The sequence below is a fragment of the Schistocerca americana genome, chromosome 7 (genome assembly GCF_021461395.2).
Source record: "Schistocerca americana isolate TAMUIC-IGC-003095 chromosome 7, iqSchAmer2.1, whole genome shotgun sequence".
Classification (NCBI taxonomy): Eukaryota; Metazoa; Arthropoda; class Insecta; order Orthoptera; family Acrididae; genus Schistocerca; species Schistocerca americana.
Window position 1 is genome coordinate 567,496,965 of NC_060125.1, and position 26,598 is coordinate 567,523,562.

Here is a 26,598-nt window from a genome sequence, read left to right on the forward strand (position 1 = left end):
TTTCTGCATTTTATTCTGCTCTTATAACAGAATTTACAAGAAGTTCTCACATCCAATTTTTATACAAAACAAATTTTCGCAGATACTACCAAAACAAACGTAACCTTTCTTATAGCGGACACTTCGATAAATATCTGGTATGTCTAACATTGTACACTCACTATTCAGACATTTTCATCAACACAGCAACGAGAACTTGCGTGAATCGGATTACTGCAATATATGAAATCGCAAAATTACCATCACTTTTTGAGCAGTCGATTTCGAAATAGACATTCAGTCATCATATTTACCTGGGAAACCAATCACATTCACATCGATTCAGTAAAATGCGTCTATGATTGGACAGCCGATAACCACCGGTATCCTGCCATACTAATTCACAATGTAAGTAAAATCACGTGAAGTCACGCGAAAACTCATTTACAACACATACGAAACCCAAATTGACAGCGGAACGTACCACTAAAAGTTTTGGTTTTTGATTTTCGTACCCTTCACGGTCGGTCCGGGTTTCGGCTGTGTTATAAAATAGGAAACTAACATTCGCATAAGTTCACGCGATTTTAGCCACGTGCTAAAGCGGCCTGGCAGGAAACCGGTCGTTGTCGTGTACCCATGCACGGACGAGTTTCACTGATCGATATGAATGCGGAATTGATCATAATTATTGTATGAATAACTAACATCAGTAGAATGAAGCCTGGGGAATGATGTAGCATGTCATACAAAAAAATTGATTTGCGGTTGCATGTCTCCGAGATGCCAACGTCAACAGCGATGGAAAGATTAAAATTCATAACGAAAATTTTCTCGGAACGCGAAGCGCATCATTTCGTTAGCAAAATTCTCTAGATTTCGGGAACTGGTGACTGTTCGATGCTGATTTACTGTGTACACGAGGATACAACAGATCTCCCTTCTCGTTTTATTTTTGATAAAATTTTACTCTGACTTTAACAAAAAAGGCTGTCTGTCCATGTATGTGGTGATATAACAGCTTTCACATCTCATTTTATTTTGGGTGAAATTCTACTCCGGTTTCAACAGATAAAACGATTAGGAGACCGTGCCCACCTTGTCCTTCAGAATACATTTTTCGAAAAAAATTGTAGGGAATTGTTAGTGTTGTTCGAAAATAGAAAGATTTACCGTTTACACACAACGATCGCAAAAATTTAAAAAAGTAAGGGTTTTCTTTTTATTTGTATTCTTACATGGAATTCCATTGTTGTACTTGAGAGATACACGCCTAGCGACAATAACAATCTTCCTATGATGGATAGATGTAGTGACGTGTTACTCGAATGTCACAGGTTCCAGTCTCTCACATCATCATATTTCCATTTTATTTTATTCATTATGTGCCAGCTATAGTACAATCAAATCCATTTTAATACCTCGTACCTTCTGATGTAACGGACACGGTGAAAATTGCTTCACAACGTTATTTTGGTCTCTCAGGGGGCATGCCTGACAAATGGGAGCTACGTGTTTCATTAGACAGGTGCGCCTCGTCTGAAGTTGGATCAGAAATACCGCGCCATTCAGAATCAGATTCATAACTTAGGACATGTTTTGATGGAGACTGTATTCTATTTCTTTAAGTAGCGTTGATGAAGCCTAAGAATAGTAGATAAACAATATATGTATCAACGTATATTGCTAACAATCTAACCTGACTTGCATCATGATGAACTGGAAGTAGGGATGATGTTCTGAACTCATATACAACGAAAACAGTCAGGTCCCAATAATCTTCAGAGAACGTACTAAACGTTAAAAATCCACCAACCCAGTTGTAAGCTTCACAAGTTCTCAGTAACCGGACTGTTTTTCTGAAGTAATCTATTGCATCGAGCCTTACTATAAAATACTAGCTGTCAAGCTGTTCGACTCTTTTGTGCATCGAATCAGTTAATAAAGTCATGCCGCCGGGATGTCTTACCCATTCTGGTAAGATAGAAGTAAACTGGGCTAGATTTAATACCAGTAAGAAGCCAACAGTATTGTCAAATGATACTAAGAGGCACTTGAAATAACCACATACAGTCACAAGAAGTCGATTTACAAAGAAACAATGTGGAAGGAAGTGAATGAAAACAATCAGATCTTCTGATTTTTCTACGGCTCAGATGTATAGTGAATACAATTAGTAATACCGTGAAGTAATTTAACAAATGACAAAAATGTATTTAAATGTGTCCAGCCGTACTGTCGATCATACTTTATTCCACGGAAAACATGGATATCTGACTTTTAAACGGAACGGAACCGACGGTAATAGATTCATGAAGAAAATCTACGTTTCCATCTACCTTTAATGTAGTGCTTACCATAAATGAAGGTCTTTAAAATTTATGTCTGTCGTTACAACTGCTCTGACTAATTTAAAACGTAGTAATCGATTTCGGATTAGTGCAATCGCAAGTGCGACTGGAATATTTCCCTTGTAATTCATCAGAAACATCTAAAAAATAAATAAAAAGTAGATGAACGCCATGTATCGTTCAAGAAGAATCGCTGAAATGTCAGGAATGCAGCCGGATTTTGTCAGTCTCTCATACGAAGTAACAACAACTTGCTACATTTCTAAAAAATTTTCGATTACCTTAGCGTTCAGCAAGTTAAGTCTGAATATGCACGCAGGACTACAGTGTTGCCACCGGAAAATTAGATTGTGGAATACCTGTCAAAGAACTCATAATACACAGATCTTACTGTAGCGTTGCCGTTAATTTTAGTTTTATGGTACACTGCACCAGTTTGGCCTTTCATGTAGAAATGGGATAGTAACACTGTTTCAAAATGAAAGATGATGTTGACTGCTACGTTTTTACGTGTGCTAGCAGCAATGACATTAAGAGAGCGATAAATTTTTGCCGCTACGTCTCGTAAATGATATTATCAAAAAGGTAAGTAAGGTCGTATTTTAAGGACGAAACTTTGTTTCGTTTTCGATCGTAACAACTATATGAAGAAAAGCAGAATGCACGATGGCCACAAGTGTGTCCGCACACTCCGATGACGTCTTTAGTAGGTGTTTGTAATTGACTGACGTACTGTCGCTAAAACTTTAGACAAGATATTTGCAGAATTATAATGTTTCAGAAAGCAGAATATATTACTGGAACTCCGTCTTCAAACAATAAAAAAAGTATCACTTATAACTATTAATGAAATAAATGTGGACAGTGCAAATTTCGTAAGAACTATTAGCAATCACACTTGAAAAAGTGTGGAACTTACCTCTCGCATCTGTAATGTAAACAGACAGTAAGATTGAGTTTGTTTAGGAGATCGCGAAAGATTAACTTGCATATATAGCATTAAGAGGCGCGTTCTTTCTCTGCTAATGACCACTTCTCAGTCTGATGAGGGGCTGACTTCGACAGAAACAGTTAGGCGATCAGAACTGCACAGGCGGCTCGTTAAGTTGGCCTCTAACTGACGGTGATTATGTGCCTCTGATGATGTCACCGGGGCGCTGCAGGGTACCTGCCAGTCACTTTTGTTCCCGACTGACTGACGTACGCTGCCCAATGATAATAATTTCTGAAGTAAGTGGTTATCGCAAAGACTCGAATAAAAGAAGTGCTCCCGCTGGCTGTCTCTTCGCAAATGGTGGGACACCAGTGGCCACGCGTGTAAAGACGTGGTCGTCGTACGTTGTAATTATCTGTCGTGTAACAGCTTAGAATGGTACACTTTCGGACGCTGTGTGAAGGTGTGGAATGAAAATGTACACTACTTTATTACTGTGGTCGTATCCATGTTTAGATTTTAAACCACTGTCTCAGCAGACCTATTCGTAGTTACAATCTTTTCACTGGGCTGAATGTCTGAACATGATTTCGTAAATATCGCGGTTAGCATAGTGTGCTTCCTGACCTGAGGGACTTCTATTGTGGCAGGTGTTGGCTATTAGAGCGGTTTCCCCATAATCAAAAAATTGTAAAGTATATTTTTTCTCACGAATCTGGACAAAAGCATTTACTTGGGCGCATCTGCGGACAGCAGCTAAGTTTAGAGAATGTATAGCGGTAAGAATTAAAGAGCTGCCTTTCTTCTTTACTACCTACAGATGTTATGTGTACACCTAAGGGTACATCCGACTACCCTTTGAATTGATTATTACGCTAAAGTATTCCAGCCAACATAAGAGCCTAAAGGCATTTTATTTTTTCATCATCGCATATTTAGATCTTCTAATAATTCCATAATAGAGGTTCAAAACACGAAGCTGTGAATGTCTAGTAGCAATATAATCAATTTACAAGCAGACTGTCGCGCTATGGAGTGATGCTCACGTAACTATTCGTATTCGAGGTATAATAAACGTAGTACATCACTGCGAGACTGAAATATTACCGCCTTTTAAGCAAGGGTCATTGCCTTCACTTAAAGTAATTTAGGGTGGCTATATAAATCGTAAATCGCGATGGCTGATGAAGGTATTAGCCCCCACAACGTTGTACCTCGTATGTATCATCTGTTCCTATCTGGCATTCCTCTCCGAAATGTTCTGACAATAACACACTAATAGGTGTCTGCAAAATCAAGAGATTATTAATCACTTAAAACACCAAGTAAACGTAAGAAGTTACATAACACAACTCTGGGATGAGATCACAAATTACCTATCGCGAGTCACATTTTTCTCCCTGAATTTCTGTGTCATTCCGTGCGCGAGGCTTGCAAGGCCGATATTTGGAGATCCCCAATCATATTCGGCAGAACTGTATGATATTCCATTTATGTAGCTTACGAGACCTCCTTGAGAAGGTTTTCTTTGAAGAAATATTAGTGAAAAAACAAGATTTTTCAGAAACAAATATTGAGGCAAAAAGGAGAAATCGTTAGCCCAATCATTCAATTTAATATATGTAGATTTTTTAACTAGGTCTCTCTTTTTCTCCTTGCTTGACGGTGTGGTTTACCGTTACAGTGTCGAGAACGCACGTTTCTACAAGTGTCAACGAACATATTGCTTCCTCCTTTAAGCAGCCACCCCAGGAAATGACCGTGAAGGTCAAATTATAGAGATTCGAACTCTTACGGAGGCTTAAAAACAGTCGTTCTTCCCGAAAGGCACGTATTCACTACTTGCTGCTGAAGTTCTATACAGATACATTCCCGGCTATAATATTCTCCGTCGCCGACGTTAGTGATAGCAAATTTTCACGCTGTCATGTCATATAGGATCATATTTCAGGGCCACTAGTGCTAGGGCCGAAGAATATTTTTAATCCAAAAGAGAGAAGTAATAAACTTTGTTTAATAAGCTGGGTTTTCTTGCTCTGACATTGCAGCGAATCATTTCGCTTCATTAGATCTGTAGTTTACAACTAGAATACGTTTCAAAAGAACAGCAGCTACCATTCAATCAATACAAGAAACATTACATTATTTATCATCAAACAGCAACATACAATTTCAATACGCTTCAGCAAGCTTTCAAGCCATTTATTAAGAAACCGTTTGTTTCGAAACTCAAGCTGATGACATCTCTGTCAGCAAATTCCTCCTATTTCCTGCAAAATACTTTGAGCTCTATTAAAAGGACGCTTTTCTCTTAAACAATGGCGCAGAAAAATAGTTCAGTTCATTTAAAAGTCGTTAAATTTGGAAATTTGTGGTAAGGTCTTATGGGACCAAACTGCTGAGGTCATCGGTCCCTAGGCTCACACACTACTTAATCAAACTTAAACTAACTTACGCTAAGGACAACACACACACACCCATCCCGAGGGAGAACTCGAACCTCCGACGGGGAGAGCCGCGCGAACCGTGACAGGATGCCCTAGACGGCACGGCTACCCCGCGCGGCAAAAGTCGTTTTAATTATTATTTTAACTTAAAGCAGCGAATTAAAAAGCACGAGAAAGTTCCCATAAAGAGGATTCATGCTTGCGTACCTAGTCCAGACATCTTTACTTGGATTCCTATAATTTTCCAAAATGATTCGAGCAAAATATTAAGATAACGACAGATAACTGGTGACTGTAACTGGTTCAGGAATACACCCACATCTTTCATTACAAAACAGAAACGAAAAAACAATCTTTCCAATATGGCAAATGATTATTCTTTCTTCTTTACTTTCCCATTATGGAAAGTTGTAAAACGCAGTAAATTCTTTGCTCGTGGATGTGTTATTCGGGGCAGACAATTTTTTGTTTTTTACTAGTATTATTTGCTTTCATGGCTATTTTAGTCTCGAACTTCGTAGTGTGATGATTCATACTCTTCCACCCTTTCAAAATTTCATGATATCATATGAAGCGCCGTGTGACCTCGTGTAATTTACACAGTGCTCTATCAACTAATGAGTAAATAGCACAGGAGAATGATATGTGGGTAAATGTGAGAGCAGTGATATATTACGGCGCTTCGACGCATACCTGACAAACACGAGAGAGCGCAGCAGCCGCTAGCAAATTAGTTTCTTTAGCGGGCGGTGCGATGGACGCGCAGCGCCCGCCGCCGCTGTTTATTTTCGCGTTTCGGGTCCGGACCAGACGCTCACCTGATAATTAAAACAATTACTGCGAACGCGGCCGCTCCGGCGACGGTAATGGACGAGCCGGCGTCATTACGCGAGCAGCGCCGCTAATAGAGAGAGGTATTGATTATCGGCTGATTGCAACACAAACACGAGCCAAATCCGATCTGCCGCCGCTTAAAAATACAGTCGCCCCGATTGTTTCTGCCCCCGCGCGCGTGGGGGCGGACGTCCGAAAAAAATCCGCGTGGGGGCGACACTGGCTCCGAGAGCTGTTTATCGGGCGGGGGCGGACCGCAAAAAAGAAGAGCAAAAATACTGAAAAGCTTTTGCCGTGACACACACCGCTTTTCGCAAACGTTGTCGACGTGATCATTTCTCACTTCTGGGCCGTTTAAAAACGTCACTTGCTGAATGCCAAGGCTTACATAAAGATACAGATGTGAAGGGCAATTTCTGTGAAATAGTTACGTAACAAAAACCCATCCCTCTGTCTTCTTCGAATTCAGCGCTCTACAAAGGCGACATTCAGACGTAATATTCGGCAGTTCAGGATTTAAAAAGAACAACTGGCGTTCAGGATTTAAAAAGAGCCACTGGCAATTATTATGTTGTTATGCATGTTGAAGTTCACATCCGCTACTCATGTTCAAGAACAAAATAGCTTTTAGGCAGTATCCCTGCTATCAATATTGTCTAAAGATCCGACTGCGAGTTTTTGACCAGTTGAGGAATTATTACGAAACCGTCTAAATGCAACTCTCTTCAACAATTACACAGATAACAAATAAGATAAATCTCATTTATCTTACTATCAATTTCAGCGAAGTACCGATGGAGGTTGCAATTTTGTCAAAAATTCGGAGAGTATGTTTCTCCGTCAGAAATTCATTTTCAAAGCATATCCGAGTTGCCCGGCGATCATGCGGCTAATATAAACTGTAATCCGCCGTAAGAATAGTGTAGAAACGTAAGTAAAACCACAAGAAGAAAATCGCAGAACATTCTTCAAAGTCTACCTCGCAGGCGCTATTCGGAAACAGAAGCCTGTTCTGAAAGAAGCGCCTTACTGGCTAGGTACGCCAGTGTACTAAGATCAATTTCAAAGGCTTTTTTCTGACACATTTCAAGAGGTTATATTCTATGTTTCCTCAAGTACATGCGGAGTTCAGGAACTGTCTTTCGTTGTCCAGTTCTCTCGTCAGTTGAAGCTTACTTTTAAACGATAAAATAAAAAGCAAGCATTAGTTTTGTGTGATGAATGAGGTAGTTATGTGTGAGTATAGCATACGTCCTACAAATGCCAAAAAGGCATTAAAAATCACCACTGAAGTCGCCTAGAATATACAATTTCACACATCTTCATTTACGCCTAGTCAGCGCAGCAGAATTGCCTAGCGATTTTGTGCCCCACGCACAATTGATTTGAATAAATTACTTTTTACGAAAATTCACGTATGCAACCTTACGACCCACAGCGAAATCAGTTACTGATGTAATGAAGCGTAGATATATAACTTGTTTCCAAAATGAAGGCTTCATTTCTTCCCTACGTCTGACAATAAAGAAATAGGTCGTAATTTTCTTGAAATGGCTGTCCCGACGCATGAGTGAAGTCATTCAACATGCCACGAAAAGAAAATGAAGTTTATTAGCCAGGAATTTTATTCGGAATATTATTAAATCTGTTTCCAACTTTTTATGTGCTGGTCGCCCACTCCTATAAGACATTTGAAAATGATATTCGTGCGAAATAGAAACAGGTACCCGCTGTCTTCAACACGTTTGAGTCAAAGATGGTAGTAGTTTGTGAAACAAGTGTTCTTGCGATTCATTTCACCGTACTGCCTTTACTTGCAACTGAATATATCAGTGCTATTTTTACTTGGCAGTAACTACTGTGTAGTTATACAAACAATTCTGTGATTTTCTTGCCGGTTGTTTGAGTACAACCAGTAATATTTAACTAGTACTGATTTCGAAATCATACACTCAAAACACAGTAAATCATTATCTGCAAATATGTGGTCACCATCGAGTGTTAATCGACACGATACGTATTTCACAGCATAGTACGTAACACAAATATTACTGATTTCTGTGTACACAGTATACATATTGATCAGATTAATTGTATATTGCCGGTCAAATAAGAAACCGATTTATTATGTATCATGTAACACATTGCAAAAGATCAGCGGTAGATTTAAAAAAAAATTAGTCATGTTCAGAAACAGATTCTATAAAGACGAGCAGCATTACGACTCTGTGCACTATGGTCGTAATGAGACCTGTCTCATCTTCTAAAGATAACTAAAGTACTTAAAATCCATTGCCAATACACAGGCCCTTATCTTCAAAATAGTAAGAGCGTAATTTACATAATATGCATTAATAATGCGAACTTGAGACGCAAATCTACTATTACGGCTACGAAATTAAATCCTGAACTGTTTCCCGTTTGGTTTTATTCAAACTGTCTTTTTATTGATTTTTGTGTCATCACATAAATCTTGTTTCTACAACTTTGTAGGTGAGAAGAGAAAATTTAGGAAAGTCGTATGGCGTGATCGTGAAACCGTCGTAGCAACATGATTTGGATTGCATCCTGGTTGCAAACGAAGCAAATGTAAGTTGTCTCCTCCGACAGTTTTCGATGCTTGAAAAAAAAAAAAAAATCTCATCTCCGTGGATACAGCAATGAAGCAATGAGTTTCTCTAATCCGTTAACTGTTAAACTTCTCCGATGCTAGTAACTGTTGTCCTGATTAATTTTAAAGGAGTTCCTTTCATACAATCCCTCAAAAATTAATACATTAGGGACTATTCGTAGCGTTTGTAAGCTAGAAAAAAAGTAAGAGATGACAATTTGTAGTCATCATATTCTACAAAGAAAGAGGGAATAGATAAAAGAAAGAAGGAAATCATTTATACATGACGTTGTCTCGTTCATAAACCTATCAGATCTAAGTTTTTGTGTCCCATAACGAACACAAAAAATTTCCTTGAGTCTTATTAAATAGAATACGTACTTCCTCAGCACTGAACAATAACAGCAACTTTTTCGAAACGAGGATGAGTAGACCTAACACTCAAAGTCTTACATTAGTGAATTGAACTTGAGAAAAGGTTATTGTGCAGCAGCAAATATCGCAGAAGGTAAGGAAGACAGATTATTTGGACATGTTACACACATAAACAGGAACAGTAACCACATTAATGAATTTTCAAGCAATACTGACGATGAATGCACGCTGTAATTCTTTAAAATAGTTACTGGGGACAATTTTTAAGTTTACTACGTTAACTCAGCGCAACCGATACGTTAAGCGCTGATGGGTATCCAGAAATGTGACAGCTAGTATGCCAGAAACCTAATCGTGAAAAGAAAAAGAAAAACGAAATCTCATTTCATACTCAGCTATATTTATAACATAGGGCAGAGTACTAAAGACACATACAACACCATCACATGCGAAATCGAATTCTGTGTCACTTTATCGTCTGTATAACTTACAATTTGTGGTAAATGGGTGCCTGAAAAATTGGGTGGGGGCGAGTAGTTATCTGAAGGTGCTAAACATATTATCAGACGAGGAAAAGTGATACATACACTCGTGCTCTGCCGACAGAGTTACTGTAGTTTCAGGCCTAATCCGTCCTTCGAAAAACACATCCTGCGGACGCTTCATACGCTTCTCTCCTGGGAAGAAACCGTGCTCTTCCGAGGCAATACGGAGTTCAGGGTATGTTCAGTACAGTACAAGAACAGCACACAGAATGCATGTCGGTCGATAACACACCTAAACGTAGTAAAATATCTCAGGATTGCAGTGCATACTATTTAAGGTCGTAATGTTCACGCTCTTTGTTGATGTTTCCAATGTTCTCGCCTTGACTGTTTCATTCAGATGTATTATGGCGTATCCGTCAACTCATGTTTCTTTTTTTTTATCTAACAGAATCTGTCGTGCAGGGATCATTACGCTCAAGATCACCTCGCTCACTGAACGCAGCGAGGCACTGAATCTGCATTCTTTCACTATTCATATAAAATGATTTAAAGAGATCAAACAACCCTTTATTTACACGGCAAAGGATTCGATGCGGTCCCCGATAGCTGATCTATCATTCCGCACCGCGAAAATGTCAGAACGTCACTTCATAAAATCTAAATAGTATACAGATATGTGTGGCCTTCAGGCCAAAAACCACAATTTAAAAAAAATGTAAATATATAACACGTGTTATATGAGTCATGCAGATTTAACTCTACTTGTAAGTCTACCTGTGATTCCCGCAAATTTAACACAAATGTCGGTGTGTAAAAACTTGATATCACGGAACAATGCGCATACGCCTGGAATTCTAGTAGTAAAACGTTCTGGAGCAGATATTTCTTTGTTATTTCTATATAAGAATTACGCTGATTGGCGTTGAGGTGTTGCAAGATTTATGCACCTCGCATTTTTGTCAATTTACAGTATAAGTACATAATTTGCATCAAAATACTCGTCGGAGAATAGCGTAATATATCTCTTCTGAGTTTACGTTGCAATTTTCTGTATTCATAACGGGGAGTGTGTCCAACTTTGTGCCAACGCAGATACTGGGCTACGTTAGAGACTCGTCTGTTACCTGAATCCTATTCTCACTCACGTTCGTCGGCTTCGACAGCTCATGACCAGATTGCAAATACGCTTTGCGCTGTATTTCGCACAGAGCTGATCCCTGCTCGTTTAGCAATGTAGCCCTTAGTTTAGTTTGCGTAGTATGGTATATGAAAAACCGTATCAGGTGATTTGTACAGCTAGAAGTGTTCTCGGATGCGGTTACCTTCCGTAATATTACTTTTCGGGTACAAGCCAGCTACGGGTACTAGCAATAGTAATTACTTTATGGACAAAAGTTAAAGCATAGTATTAGTACTACTACTTTCGCTCGTCTGCAAATGTGCACCATAAAAAAGTTCTTGCTTTAAATCGTTATTATCACTCATAACAGACAGATTGACGCTATGTTAGTTTCATTCTGCAATGACCTGCAGGGGTTGAATAAGGCGATAGGTTGTTCTTTCAGGCTATCCACACACTTGCATCTGTTTTTCAGCAGTTGCCTTACGACTGCGTCATTCATGTTTCTTTTCCAGTAGCAAGTCACTTACACAATTACCGAAAGCTGCTTCAAAGCTAGTGTAAGGCTCTTCCAGGACAATCTCTATGCATTGGAATCATCGCTTCGTGGCCTGACTCCTGTTTGTTTATCACGTACGACAAGTCGTAAAAAGTGTTAGTAAATCCACCAACGTTCATCTTAAATTTATTTACAAGTATTCAGTGGAACCCTAATTGCACTGAAGCACATCAACATGATTCGACATTGTGTGGAATAAACGTAAATATAATAAAAGTAATTAAATGACTAAATGTAAACAGTACGCAAAATGTGACGATAATTTTTAACGGAACTTCATTCGACTTCCTAACATTGTAGAAGTGTATCGCAGAAAGTTTCAGAAAATTCAGTACAGCAATTATGAATGTCATGTACATAAGAATAAACATTACACTTATCCGTCTGAATATTTTCCACTAAACATGTATCACCTGTTTGTAATAGGCTTCAACACTGGTTTAATTGGAAACAAAATCAACCGTCACTTGCAAAAAACGAATAATATTTATTCTCTTCTACATGATAAACCTAAAAGAAGAACAATTGCCACAAATATTAGCAACGACTCAGTTATTACGACGCAAATTTGCAATATTCCGAACGTATCAAGAGTACGATGGGCTAGCTTCCATTAAAGTGTGTTCATACTCAGCCCCCACGTAGGCCTCCCTATAGAACGGAATGTAAATTTCCAGACTCGACTTCAGCAAGCGAAAATCTATGCCAGGAGAAGTTATACCGTAGGATCTGTGCCTTACGAAGTTTAAAAATTAGCCATCGCGGAAGGATGAGTTGTGGATGCGAATAAGGCGCTCGTGTATGGATCTCCGTTATCATATCGGCAGAGGCACCTAGATATAGGCAGTTTTGTTGCGTAAAAAAGACCGAGGACGGAAAGTAATCACACGATAACTGCTGCAGTTGTTGGCCCTTTATCACTAACAGCTGAGTACTCTGATGTTTTCCAAGCGAAAGACGAAATTACTTTCTCGAAATCAAACTTTGATGTTTCCTCTTATGATTTAAGTGGGCTGTTCATTACAAATTAGTTTTGCTCCGTCTCTCTGAGCCGCTTAAGTATTATACACCCTTAAGGTGATTTCGCATAGTATGTGGAAGGCCACGTCAGGTGGAGTCTATAGACCCACGACGCCCAGTGGGCCAGGGCGATTTTCGGTGTCAGGCGGTAACTGAACGAGCAGGGCAGAGTGTCGGAGGGAGAGGTGTGCGAGCGGGCTGCGACTCACGTTGAGAGGCGCGAGGCGAGACGCCGCTCCGGGAGAGCCCTGCGCCGGCGTCGGCGTCGGGCGCTGCGGCGACGGCGACGGCGGGGCGGCTGCGGCGACGCCGGGCGTCGCGGCGCTGTTCTGCGTCAGCATCGCGCGGCGCCTCACATGCCGCACGTCGTGCGCGACAAAACCTGACCGATCCTGCTGCGCGAGTGTGCTTTGACTACCCGATCCTGGGCGCGCACTGCTGCGGCGAGTGCAACCGCCGGTACACTGGCCGTCGTCCGCCGACCACCTCGAGCCGGCCGCGTAATTTGTCAACCGGGCACCGCCGAGAGAGAGGAGTCAGTATCTATCGGCCTCTCAAGAACCGAGGGGGGGAAAACACGCCAGGCGGAGACTTACTTGGGAACTCTGCTGGTAGGGGGCCGCCGCGGTAGGAAGGTAGGAGGGCGATGGGGGGCGGGGGGCACGGAGAAGAGAAGATCGTGCAGTGCTCGTACTTACCACTTCCATCATGAGGCCGCTGGGCGCCGACTTGAGCGCTGATTGGTCGTGGGCAGTGCGCATGCGCCGCAGGGTCGCGTCGTCACCTGCGGAAAAGACACACGTATCCATTACTGTCCGACTATTACCTGTCATTTCCATACTTATCCATTTCCATACTGCTACACGCAGAGGCTAGACATACACAAATACCACCGTATGGCACTGCCCTCAGAACATAACACAATACGAAAAAATGTCTTTTTTACCCAGATAAATTATAATAAAACAGCAATATTTTATGTAAATAAAGTTAGTTAGTGTACATAATTTGTTTTATTGTTTCTTGTTATTAGCATCGTTGTCTTTATCCCAAGGAGGTACTAAAACGAACCACTCCACACAACTTACTTGTACCCATCGGCGACATCGCGGGATACATCGGAAACCAGCGGTCACTGAGCCCAAACAGTGCCTCCAGCTGTCTCTGTGATTGTCATAACTCTTCCCCGCTCGGCTGCATGGCTGTCAGTAAGGAGGTGTCCCCTGGCGCTCTGATCGCAATCTCCTCCCGGGCGTCGGCAGGGCGCTAGATCAGGGTGACAGTGCGGGCCAGGTGGCTGTCGCCCGCGCTACGCTCGAGCGGTGCCGACGCGCGTGCTGCAGCTGCGGGGGACGGGCGTAGACTGGCGCCGCCGCCGCCCGCCCGGCGCGTCTTCCCCCACCACGGGGACGCGTCCCCACTCCTCGTCCGCGCGAAGGCCCACCCCTTCCCCCACCACGGCGCCCGGACGACTGCCACACTTCCCCTACCGTGAGCAGCGCCGCGCCTCAAACGACCCGGCGCCCAGCGCTTTAACCGGTGCAGTCTGCTTCCGAACAAACCAACTTCGCGAGGGCATTCACCATCTGCAGCGCAACGCCTGAGCAACAGCGGTACGGAGCCAGCTGTTCATAAAGTACTAGACTGCAATTCTCTGTGTATTACACTTCAGCACACGTTTCAACGAACGTCATCCCCTCAGTTCACGAAGAATGGCATTATACTCCCACGTAATAACTATTCACACTAGAAACCTCTCGACATGGTAGCAGACGGGAGCAGCAGACGAAAGTGGAACGGTCTCGATTGGTACCAACAGCTTTCTCTTTTGCAGATAGTTACATTTAACTATCAGACGACAATGTTCTCGGTACGTCTACATACTCTTACAGGAAACGATATTACTCGTTTCAAATAATGGGAAGTGGATGCCTTCTGCATATAAGAAATGACTTTTACACAGAAACAATGCACCTAAAACAGTGCCAGTGTAACACTGTTAATAATTAACGGGTTAGCGACGGAAACAAGGTCACGCGAGTGGCAATGGCGTCACAGGCATTTTCACTCCGTGTTCGTACTCGTCCACGGAGGCGGGTTCACTATATTTAACAATTCAGAAATAATTAGGAGAAAGTAAACTGTTTACTGTATTCAGAAACACTCGGTATAAGACGGAGTGTATATGATGCAGTAATTTAAAAAAAATCGTTTTAAATAACGATAATTTAAAAGTAGGAAAATATGATGGTTTGCTCCACGCAATCACTTTTAACAGAATACCAAGCAACGGTCGATTTAGCGACTTTCTGCGGCATCTACCGATCAGAACAAGGAAGGCTGGGCATTTAAACATTATACAGATTGTTACTTTATATTGATCACCATATTTCACACTCTCTGCCTGCTGACACTGACCGGTGGCATGAAATTTACTATTAGTCCAAAATTCTAGTGATACTCCTTGTCTGTGATTGATAAGCGTAAGGGAAATAATATACAGAAAGAAGACGCAGTACTTACCACACAACCACACCAGTATGTGCATCAGGCACTCCTTAGACAAGAATATGGATGTATTGTCATCTTGTATCACAAACATATTATGCAAAGGACGATACTGAGACTATAGAAAGTCTCTAGGTGCTAAAAAAAATTAAAAAGAGTGTGTCATTCTGAACAACCATATCACGAGCAATAATTTTAGCAACATACTGAAGTAAGTGAATTAAACTATTTTCCTCTAGAATCGTTTATGTTGTTGACGAATATAGACCTTCTTTTCAACTCTACAACGTTGGAAATCACTGGTAATCCCATGAAAACATAAACACACAAGCATAGTCTATCTTGTTGCTGAAATTGGCATATTAATATTTGTTTGTTATCTCGCCAGGCTTGTTGAAATGTTTTTAAATGAATGCAACGCCATTTCACTGTATTGTTATTTATTTAATTATGACACAACTTTCGGTCTTCTGTGCCATTTTCAAATGAATGAGTTCGTGTGTTTAACATATATTGCAGGACGTCAAACTCAAAATTGGCCATAAATTAATATGTTAATGACATAAGCTCAGTCACTTGAAAATTGTGGTGTCACCGCCAGATACCACACTTGCTAGGTGGTAGCCTTTAAATCGGCCGCGGTCCATTAGTATACGTCGGACCCGCGTTTCGCCACTGTCAGTGATAGCACACCGAGCGCCACCACACGGCAGGTCTAGAGAGACGTACTGGCACTCGCCCCAGTTGTACAGCCGACGTTCATACCAATGGTTCACTGACAAATACGCTCTCATTTGCCGAGACGATAGTTAGCATAGCCTTCAGCTACATTTGCTACGACCTAGCAAGGCGCCGTATTCAATTGATAATTAATATTATGAAGCATGTACCGTAACGAGAGATGTTCTACAATTGTGGATTAAAGTTAAGTATTATATCAACTACGTACTTTATTTGCAATTCTCTAGATATTGTCCTGTTCCAGACCTCACGCCAGTCAGCGTGTAATTAAACGCGTGCATTTCGGCCTCCTCTAGAAAAACCGTGTTGGCTCTTCTGCCAACACTTCAAAAATGTCATACAAGAACGAAACTTACAGTCAAATGACGGTGTGTTCATTTAAAAATTATTGTGTGACTGTTGCTCAGCAACACCAAAAGCTGTTAGCTGAACTTTATTGTTTTATATAATTCCATGTCTAAAGTTGGATGATTTGGAACAAGGTAAATATTTTATACTCACTCAAAAACAAAACAAACTTACATATAATTAATTTCTATTTTAATATTTAAATTATTGTGTGACTGTTGCTCAGCAACACCAAAAGCTATTAGCTGAACTTTATTGTTTTTGTATAATTCCATGTCTAACGTTGGATGATTTGGAACAACTTAAATATTCCATATTAACTCAAAAACAAAACAAATTTACATATAATTAATTTCTATTTAAATTTTTACAATGTATGCTCCCTCAGTCATGCATGCATGTCTGAAGAGACAGACACTGCTGACGATCCACAGCAGTATTAAATACGAGGGTCTGCTGAGAAGTAACAGCTGTGAATTTTTTATGGGAAAACCTTTAAACCTTTTTAAATAAAACGAAACGTTAACATTCTACAGATTTCTTCGTCATGTCTACATGTTTATTTCTTAGCATAGCTACACTAGCGACGAGCACATTACTCCCAACGAGGGACCAGCTCTTTGATACCGTCATTGCAGAATGTTTGACTTTCTTGCCACAGCCTCATTCATGCTTGCATCGCTTCATTGCTGTCAACGGTGTTCTTTAAGTTTTTTCTCTCAGGTTTGAAAACACGAAAATCGGTTGGGAACAAGTCGGGACCGTATGGCGGATGATCGACGACGTGAGTCCGAGGCGTCGGATTGGTGCTGATGCCGCAGCTCTCGCGTGTGGTGTGACGTTGCCATGCTGAAGGAGGCGATGCTCCAAGTGTGGACGAACGCTTCGAATTCTAAACCCGATTACAGCAGGCTCTTTCTCACCCACCGACGTAGTCACGCCACACACTGCCATGTTACAGGCTGCAGTTTGGAGCTGTCTGGCGGTTGAGGACTCCTAATATGTGAACATGAAGAATAAAGATGCTGAATGCTAACAATGCTTGTTTTATTTCAAAAGCCTTAAGAGTTTTCATACATAAAATTCGGAGGCATTGCCTTTTCAGCAGGCCCTCGTAATACGAAACTTATGCACAATCTGCGAATACGTTTCGTAATTAATTACCTTCGTAGACTTTTAAAAATGTTTCTATAGTATTAGTGCCTACACCGGACGTTCGTAAGTGTGAGCTAACATCAGAAACGGAAGTGTTTCAAGAAATCCCCTACTAAAGAGTAACTTGAAACACTCATGTTTTCCTGTTTTTGTGGTAGTAAATATTGACATATAATTTTACTATCTATTGGAAAACTCAACTCGGAGCATACCCTAAAGTTCGGAATACATTTTTTTGTGTTTTCATTCATTGTTGTGACGCAAGATAGCTTCAAAATGCAAAAGTATTTCAAGCAACCCTAAGAGACGGTAGCTTTTTCTACACAAGTTTACACATGCACCGAGCCTATGGTATTCATACACAGTCACACATGCTCACGGGTGTAGATGTGGTATCCTGTCATCATCAGATTTGAAACTACTGAGCCCGAGACAATTTTCGTCGAACACCCTGAATAACAGGCGCTTCATATACTCCTAGCATCGTGGGACTGTCCACAGCAGGCTCGTCCAAGCTGTGCCCCTGGGGCGCTAGCGCCCGCGATCGCCCGCGGCCAGCTACCCGGGAGATTTTCGTGTATGTTGCTGCAGTGGCCGAGCTGTGCCGCTTAGCTGGCCGTACGGACCGCCCGAACGCCAGCCGATAGATATATTTGTTCGCCCGTTTTCCCTTCGGGTAGAGGACGTCTCACAAGTGCTTCAACTAGAACTGATTGACCTACAGTGCCATATCCGCCTGAAGGACCGCTTTCTTATGTGTAAAACTTTGGATGTCTGTAACAGCTGTCTTCCACGAGAGAAATATCCTCTTTTGGACAAGCACGCGGCCAAAGTTCTCTCAATGGTCGGTTCCACGTATATTTGTGAGCGCTTTTTCTCTCTTTTACACCTTGCTAAAACTAAGAACCGTTCATTCCATGGCGATAAAAATTTGACCAATTCTTTGAGGTTAGCAGTCTCACGGAATATTGTACCAAGCCTAGACAAAATCATTTCCTCGAAGAAGAAAAACGTGTAAAATGTTAATTGTCTTCTTTAACAATGTTGACTGTAAGAATTAAAGAGCTTTATAACCTTAATTCTACTTTAATAAGTTCTCTCTCTCTCGCTCCTATGGCGACACTAGCGACACACGGTCTCTTACCTCATGTCAGTGTCAACGCTCAGACAGTGTTTAACTCGTAATTTCGTGATTAGCGTATGAGAACATTCTGCATAATGATCTAAACGCCTCTCCCTTCTAGTTCAGGATGCAGATATCGGTAATAGTAACTGAATTAATACCGTTACCATATGCAGACATTCCGTTGAAACTGACTGCGAGAAACAGAGCGAAACATCACATTTTCATAATTTTTAAATTAGTATTATTTAAACGGTTTTTTCTCTAAATCGCTACATTGTATACAGCCTGTGTAATATCGAGTGTTTTCGAATACACAAAACAGTTAAGTTTCTCCAAGATTATTTCTAAATTATTAACAATAATTAACCCACCTCTGTTGCTGATGACAAGCACTGAGCGGAAAAACGCTATTGACGTTGGAGGGCAATATCCGCTGCCGGAAACAAGGGAATAGCTGTCACTAGTGATGGGCCTTCACCGTCTTCTGTCTAACATACTGCCTCATTTCGTTGCTTATTTACGTTCCACCAGCTGTCGTGGCTCATTTAGTTCTTGGTAAATGCACAGTTTCATAGCGATCTTTAATAGTTTATTGCAATTAATACTAGCTGTCTGAACACACGTACATGCAAATCTAAGCCACTGCGAAGTGCATGGTCTAAGTAGCCTCTTTAGGTTTTTATGTTGGCAACCCCATGTAGCGCTCTGTATGAAAATCACTGACTGTGCTGTGTGCAGTCTGTGGCTGGTTTGCATTGTTGGAATATTTGCTATTGTAGTATTGGGCAGTTGGATGTGGGCCGCGCCTATCGCGGGATTAATCTTAAGGTGATATACTTAAGCATCTGCGCCTAACGCGGCCTCACAATGTTTAAGTAGTGGGCTTAACCCACGAACTAGAATAGTAATGCAATACTTAAGTACAGTTAGAACAGTTTTTCTGAAATTTTATCTAAACTTAATAAATCTGTAAAACTCGTATTGTATTCTTTTCTTAAAATTATACTTCGTAAAAATGTAACTAAGAATTATCTCGATAAATAAAATATTGGGCAGTTGGATGTGAACAGAGCGTAGCGCTGTGCAGATGGAGGTGAGCCACCAGCAGTGGTGGATGTGGGGAGAGAGATGGCAGAGATTTGAGAGCGGACGATCTGGACGTGTGTCCGTCAGAAAAAGGAAATTTGTAACATTGGATGTCATGAACTGATATATATATATATGTATATATATATATATTTATATTACCTCAGGGAGTCACACCTAGTGATACGTGGCTGGCGACCACGGGGCCCCGAGCTGAGTCCTGGCATTGCTTCCACTTACTTATGCCAGGCTCCTCACTCTTATCTTTCCTATCTGGCCACCCTCGGCCAGCTCTTGTTCTTTTCCGACCCTGACGCTATTAGGTTTCGAGGGCTAGGGGTCTTTCATTTTCCAACCTATACTTCTCATGCAGCGTCTGACCCGGAGCGGGCGGCTGCAAAAGGCGTCTGTATCCCATGTTAGGGGCGGCCTCCAGAACTGCGGAAGGCAACGGAATACCACCGCAGATTATCTTCCCTGCATAATGCAGTCTCCATTTTATGCACAAAAAATGGCTTCCTCTCATGTTAAATCAGTGTCCGGAGGTAAAATAGTCCCCCATTCGGATCTCCGGGGGGGACAACTTGAAAGGAGGCAAAAAATCAAAACGAGAATTGGTACCTGGAATGTCAGAACTCTGCTACAAGCAGGAAAACTAGAAAACCTTAAAAGAGAGATGGAAAAGAATCATATGGACCTCATAGGAGTTGCTGAAGTAAGATGGAATGGACATGGAGAGTTGCAGTCAGATGAATATGTATTCTACTACTCAGGAGGAGAAGTAAAAGGAATTAATGGAGTAGGAATGATTATGACAAAGGAATTGGCTAAATGTGTGGAATATGTAGACTATGCAAATGACCGGGTTATTGGTGTAAGGCTGAAAGGAGCACAAAAAGATTTACTGATTGTCCAGGTGTATATGCCAACTTCAGAACATGATGACCAAATTGTAGAGGAAACGTACAATGTAATAGAGAGAATAATGGACGAAAATAAAAAATGCTGCAAAATAGTAATGGGAGACTGGAACGCCATTGTGGGAGAAGGGAAAGAGGGAAACATAGTAGGCAGTCATGGTCTTGGAAAGAGAAATGACAGAGGTGAATGGTTAATTGACTTCTGCAGGGAAAGGCAGCTGATAGTGGCAAACACATGGTTCAAGAACCATAAGAGGAGGCTCTACACTTGGAAATCACTAGGGGATAAATATAGAAACCAAATCGATTTTATACTGGTAGAAGAAAGATACAGGAATGGAATCAAGAAGGTGCACACATTACCAGGTGCAGATATTAATAGTGACCACAACTTACTTATGGCAGAAATAGAAATAAGAGTGAAAAAACTGAAAAAGGCGACAATGGTGAAGAAATGGGATCTAGAGAAGATAAGGTCCAACAAAGAACAAATTACAGAAATGCTGTCTCGGGACTTTCTAAACACATTACGAGACAAAGAAGCACCTGATAATGCCAACGAGTACTGGAATATGCTGAAAGAAGGAATCATTAAAGCAGGACAGCAAAATATAGGATATGTAAAAGGGAAAAGGTCAAAAAAACCATGGGTCACACAAGAAATGATTTCCAAGATGGAGGAGAGAAGAAAATTGAAAAACAAGAACACTGAAGATGCAAGAAAGATATACCGAAGATTAAATAACGAACTGCGAAGAGAAACAGAGCAGACTAGGAAAAAATGGCTAAAAGAGGAATGTGATGAAATTGAAGAACTGGACAGGAAAGGAAGATACGACTTACTATACAACAGAGTAAAGACTATGACATGGGAACAAAACAGAGCAGGAAGTGCTACTATGGAAATTTTGAGTAAAGACGAAGAGGTAGTGTATAAAGATCGTGACGATGTTCTCCAGAGATGGGAAGAATATATAAAAGAGCTATATGACACAAATAGCAAACCAGAAACTCTGGAACTTGAATCACACAACAGTGTAAGCGATGAAGAGAAAGGACCGACCATCATAATGGAAGAAGTAAAGTCTGCTATTGCTGCAATGAAAAATGGCAAAGCAGTAGGTACAGATACAATACCGGGAGAAATACTAAAATGCTTGAACCACAATGGAATAAGAGAAATATTGAGATTATGTAATAAAATATATGACAGTGGTGAATGGCCTGAGGACTTTTTGACAACAGTAATGATTCCATTGCCGAAAAAACAAGGAACCAAGAAATGCAGCGAGCACAGGACAATCAGCCTCATTTCACATGCAGCCAAAGTGATGTTAAGAATAATTAATAAAAGACTTGAAAAAGTAATAGAGGAGAATCTCGGCGAGGAGCAGTTTGGCTTTAGACGGAATACGGGCACCAGAGATGCAATAGGGCTCCTACGAATCTTAGGAGAAAGGTTTATTGAAAAAGGAAGAGACCTATATATGTGCTTCATCGATTTAGAAAAGGCATTTGACAATGTGGTGTGGGACAAGCTGGCGAGTATTATGAGGAAAAAGAGAGTGGACTGGAAAACCAGAAGACTTATAAACTCATTGTACCTTAATCAAAAAGTTTCAGTTAAAGTGAGAGGAGAAAGTACAAACTGGATCAGACTAGGGAAAGGAGTAAGACAAGGATGCTGTTTATCACCTACTCTTTTCAACCTGTACTTGGAAAATATGATTGACCAATGCTCATTAGATGACAAAGGAGTAGAAATTGGAGGAAGAAGAGTAGGGTGCTTGAGATTTGCTGATGACATGGTCCTTCTAGCAACATGGGAAAAAGAATTACAGGATTTGGTGGACACCATTGCAACTAACGGAAAAAAATATGGAATGAAAATTAACACAAATAAAACAAAAGTATTGGCAATAGGAGGAAATAAGGAACTAAAAATTGTGCTGAATGGAGAAAAACTAGAACAGGTGCAAAATTTTAAGTATCTAGGAAGCAGGATAGACACCGACTGGAAGTGCACCACAGAAATTAAAACAAGGATAGCAATGGCAAAAGAGGCGTTTTATAAGAAAAGGAGAATCTTCTGCAGCGGTATGGACAGAGAACTCAGAAAGAGACTCATAAAATGTCTTGTATGGAGTGTTCTTCTATATGGCGCTGAAACATGGACTATGAGGAAAAAAGACAGAGAAAGGCTGGAGGCTTTTGAGATCTGGACATGGCGGAAGATGGAAGGAATAAGTTGGATGGACAGAGTAAAAAATGAAGAGGTACTGAGAAGAGTGGGAGAGAAAAGGCAGTTACTAGATGTAATAAAGAGAAGAAAAAGAAATTGGATTGGGCATATATTAAGAAAGAATGACGGACTGATAAAAACAGTTTTAGAAGGTTATGTACAAGGGAAAAGGAAGCGAGGAAGGAAGAGATTCCAGATACTGGATGACATGATGGACGGTACAACATACAGCAGCCTTAAGAAGGAAGCAATGGATCGCAGAAAATGGAGAGGCAAAGGACCTGCTAATATAGCAGATAACTGATGATGATGATATAATATATATATATATATATATATATATATATATATATATATATATAAAATTACTTTTGAACACTATTGAGGTAAATACATTGTTTGATCTCTATCAAAATCTTTCATTTGCTAACTACGCCTATCAGTAGTTAGTGCCTTCAGTAGTTAGACACTTTTATTTAGCTGGCAGTATTGGCGCTCACAGTACTGCAGTAGTTCGAGTAACCTCGGCTGGCGCGGTGCTAGGCGGCGCCAAACGTGTGCCTACTGCCCGGCAGTCTCCAGCCAGCGTGGGAAGCAACGCCCTCCTGCCACGACACCCCAGTGACGTCTGCCGCAAGGCGGACAGAGGGGAGAAGTCCGGCTGTGTGTGACCCGCCTGCGTGCGTGGCACACCAACCGCTGGCAGCCGTGCATGTGCAGTGTGCTGTCAGGGCATGGAGAAGAATGGAATAAAAACAAAATAGATCCTAAACTAGCTCCAAACCTTCCCCGGTCTGAAATAACTAAGGCCGCGCCTATCGCGGGATTAATCTTAAGGTGATATACTTAAGCATCTGCGCCTAACGCGGCCTCACAATATTTAAGTAGTGGGCTTAACCCACGAACTAGAATAGTAATACAATACTTAAGTACGGTTAGAACCGTTTTTCTGAAATTTTATCTAAACTTAATAAATCTGTAAAACTCGTATTGTATACAGTCATGGATATTCTTTTCTTACAATTATACTTCGTAAAAATGTAACTAGGAATTATCTCGATAAATAAAATATTGGGCAGTTGTGTGTGAACAGAGCGTAGCGTTGTGCAGATGGAGGTGAGCCGCCAGCAGTGGTGGATGTGGGGAGAGAAATGGCAGAGTTTTGAGAGCGGACGATCTGGACGTGTGTCCGTCAGAAAAAGGAAATTTGTAACACTGGATGTCATGAACTGATATATATATATATATATATATATATATATATATATATATATATATATATATATATATATATATATATATATATATAAAATTACTTTTGAACACTATTGAGGTAAATACATTGCTTGTTCTCTACCAAAATCTTCCATTTGCTAACTATGCCTATCAGTAGTTAGTGCCTTCAGTAGTTAGACACTTTTATTTAGCTCGCAGCATTGGCGCTCACTGTACTGCAGTAGTTCGAGTAACGAAGATTTTTGTGAGGTAACCGATTCGTGAAAGGTATAGGTTATTGTTAGTCACTGCCATTCTTTTGTGGGGATTATTGAAAGTCAGATTGCGCTGCGCTAAAATATTGTGCGTGAGTTTAGTGTTGATCAGAATAAGTAAAGACAGAAATGTCTGAGTATGTTCAGTTTTGCTCAGCTGTTTGAAAGTCAAATAACGTAGAGGTTTTCCAGCACTGTCATTAACTAATTTTTCTAAGGGGATGTTTCAGTGGAAGAGGTACTTCCCATAGCACTACCCAAGAATGGCTGCTTAAACGTCTCTGTGCGCAGTGGAGTTAGTGTAACCTTGTCTTCGTGTGCCTACGGGAGCGATAGGTATGAAGATCTAAGTGTTCCCAGATTCCTCACTTGTCACATTGCGGACGGATACCGAATTTACTCGTGTCTCGGGTGTAAACCATTCTACATCTACGTCTACATTTATACTCCGCAAGCCACCCAATGGTGTGTGGCGGAGGGCACTTTACGTGCCACTGTCATTACCTCCCTTTCCTGTGCCAGTCGCGTATGGTTCGCGGGAAGAACGACGGCCGGAAAGCCTCCGTGCGCGCTCGAATCTCTCTAATTTTAAAAATGGTTCAAATGGTTCTGAGCACTATGGGACTTAACATCTGTGGTCATCAGTCCCTAGAACTTAGAACTACTTAAACCTAACTAACCTAAGGACATCACACACATCCATGCCCGAGGCAGGATTCGATCCTGCGACCGTAGCAGTCGCGCGGTTTCGGACTGCGCGCCTAGAACCGCTAGACCACCGCGGCCGGCCTCTAATTTTACAAAATGGTTCAAATGGCTCTGAGCACTATGGGACTTAACATCGATGGTCATCAGTCCCCTAGAACTTAGAACTACTTAAACCTAACTAACCTAAGGACAGCACACAACACCCAGCCATCACGAGGCAGAGGAAATCCCTGACCCCGTCGGGAATCGAACCCGGGAACCCGGGCGTGGGAAGCGAGAACGCTACCGCACGACCACGAGATGCGGCCTCTAATTTTACATTCGTGATCTCCTCGGGAGGTATAATTAGGGGGAAGCAATATATTCGATACCTCATCCAGAAACGCACCCTCTCGAAACCTGGACAGCAAGCTACACCGCGATGCAGAGCGCCTCTCTTGCAGAGTCTGCCACTTGAGTTTGCTAAACAACTCCGTAACGCTATCACGCTTACCAAATAACCCTGTGACGAAACGCGCCGCTCTTCTTTGGATCTTCTCTACCTCCTCCGTCAACCTGACCTAGTACGGATCCCACACTGATGAGCGATACTGAAGTATAGGTCGAACGAGTGTTTTGTAAGCCACCTCCTTTGTTGATGGACTACATTTTCTAAGGACTCTCCCAATGAATCTCAACCTGGCACCCGCCTTACAAACAATTAATTTTATATGATCATTCCACTTCAAATCGCTCCGTACCCATACTCCCAGATATTTTATAGAAGTAACTGCTACCACTGTTTGTTCCGCTACAGAGAGATCTCGTGATAACTCGTTATAGAGAGATCTCGTGATAACTCGTGTTTTCCACGCGCTGTCTGTAGATGACGTCTGCTGTGATATGTTTTACCTACGTCGTCTATTTAGGTGTTTGCACCAACAGTCTATCAAACTTGGCTGCCATCGTGTACTTCTTGCTTATTTAGCATTTTGATCCCATTTTGAAAAAGTTTTACTTCAAATTGTTCTACACGGTTCAGCCGCATTAATGTGACCACCTTTTGCAGCGCGGACGTGCAGGAAGAGAGACAATGACGTTGTGGAAAGTACAGACAGGGATGTGGAGCCATGCCGACTCATGTGCCGTTGTCAGTTGGCGCTAGGTTTCTCGGTAGAGGATCAATGGCGCGAACAGGCCAATCGAGATGTTCACAGAGATTCTCGGATGGGCTTAAATCCGGGGAGTCTGGTGGCCAAGGGAATGCGGCAACCTCGTCATGATACTTTTCGAACCACGCACGTACTCCACGAGCTGTGTGACGCGTTGCATTGTCGTGCTGCAAGATTCCAACGTACCGAGGAAAAAAACAAGTAGGGGAGGACATCGTCCTTAAGGATAGATGCGTGCTCACGTTGATCCATTGTACCTTCCAGACTGATGAGATCATCCACGGAATGCCACGCAAACATTCCCCAGACCACAACGCCCCCTCCTCCTGCCTGGACCCCTCCGACGATTGTTGCAGGGCCGTACACGCCAACGGACTCTGTCCATAAAACGTGACTCATCTGAGA

General features: G+C 41.5%; 1 protein-coding gene across 1 annotated transcript in view; it reads right to left on the reverse strand.

Moving 5' to 3' along the window:
• The window catches only part of LOC124623091 (zinc finger protein basonuclin-2-like), a 140,334-nt gene extending 126,283 nt beyond the window's left edge, over window positions 1-14,051 (reverse strand). The window contains exons 1-2 of the mRNA XM_047148883.1: window positions 13,807-14,051; window positions 13,417-13,502 (exon numbers count right to left, since the gene is read on the reverse strand). Of these exons, the coding sequence (XP_047004839.1) occupies window positions 13,417-13,502; window positions 13,807-13,825 (105 nt within the window). The 5' untranslated portion in view covers window positions 13,826-14,051. The remainder of the gene's footprint in view (window positions 1-13,416; window positions 13,503-13,806) is intronic.
• Window positions 14,052-26,598: the final 12,547 nt, after the last annotated feature.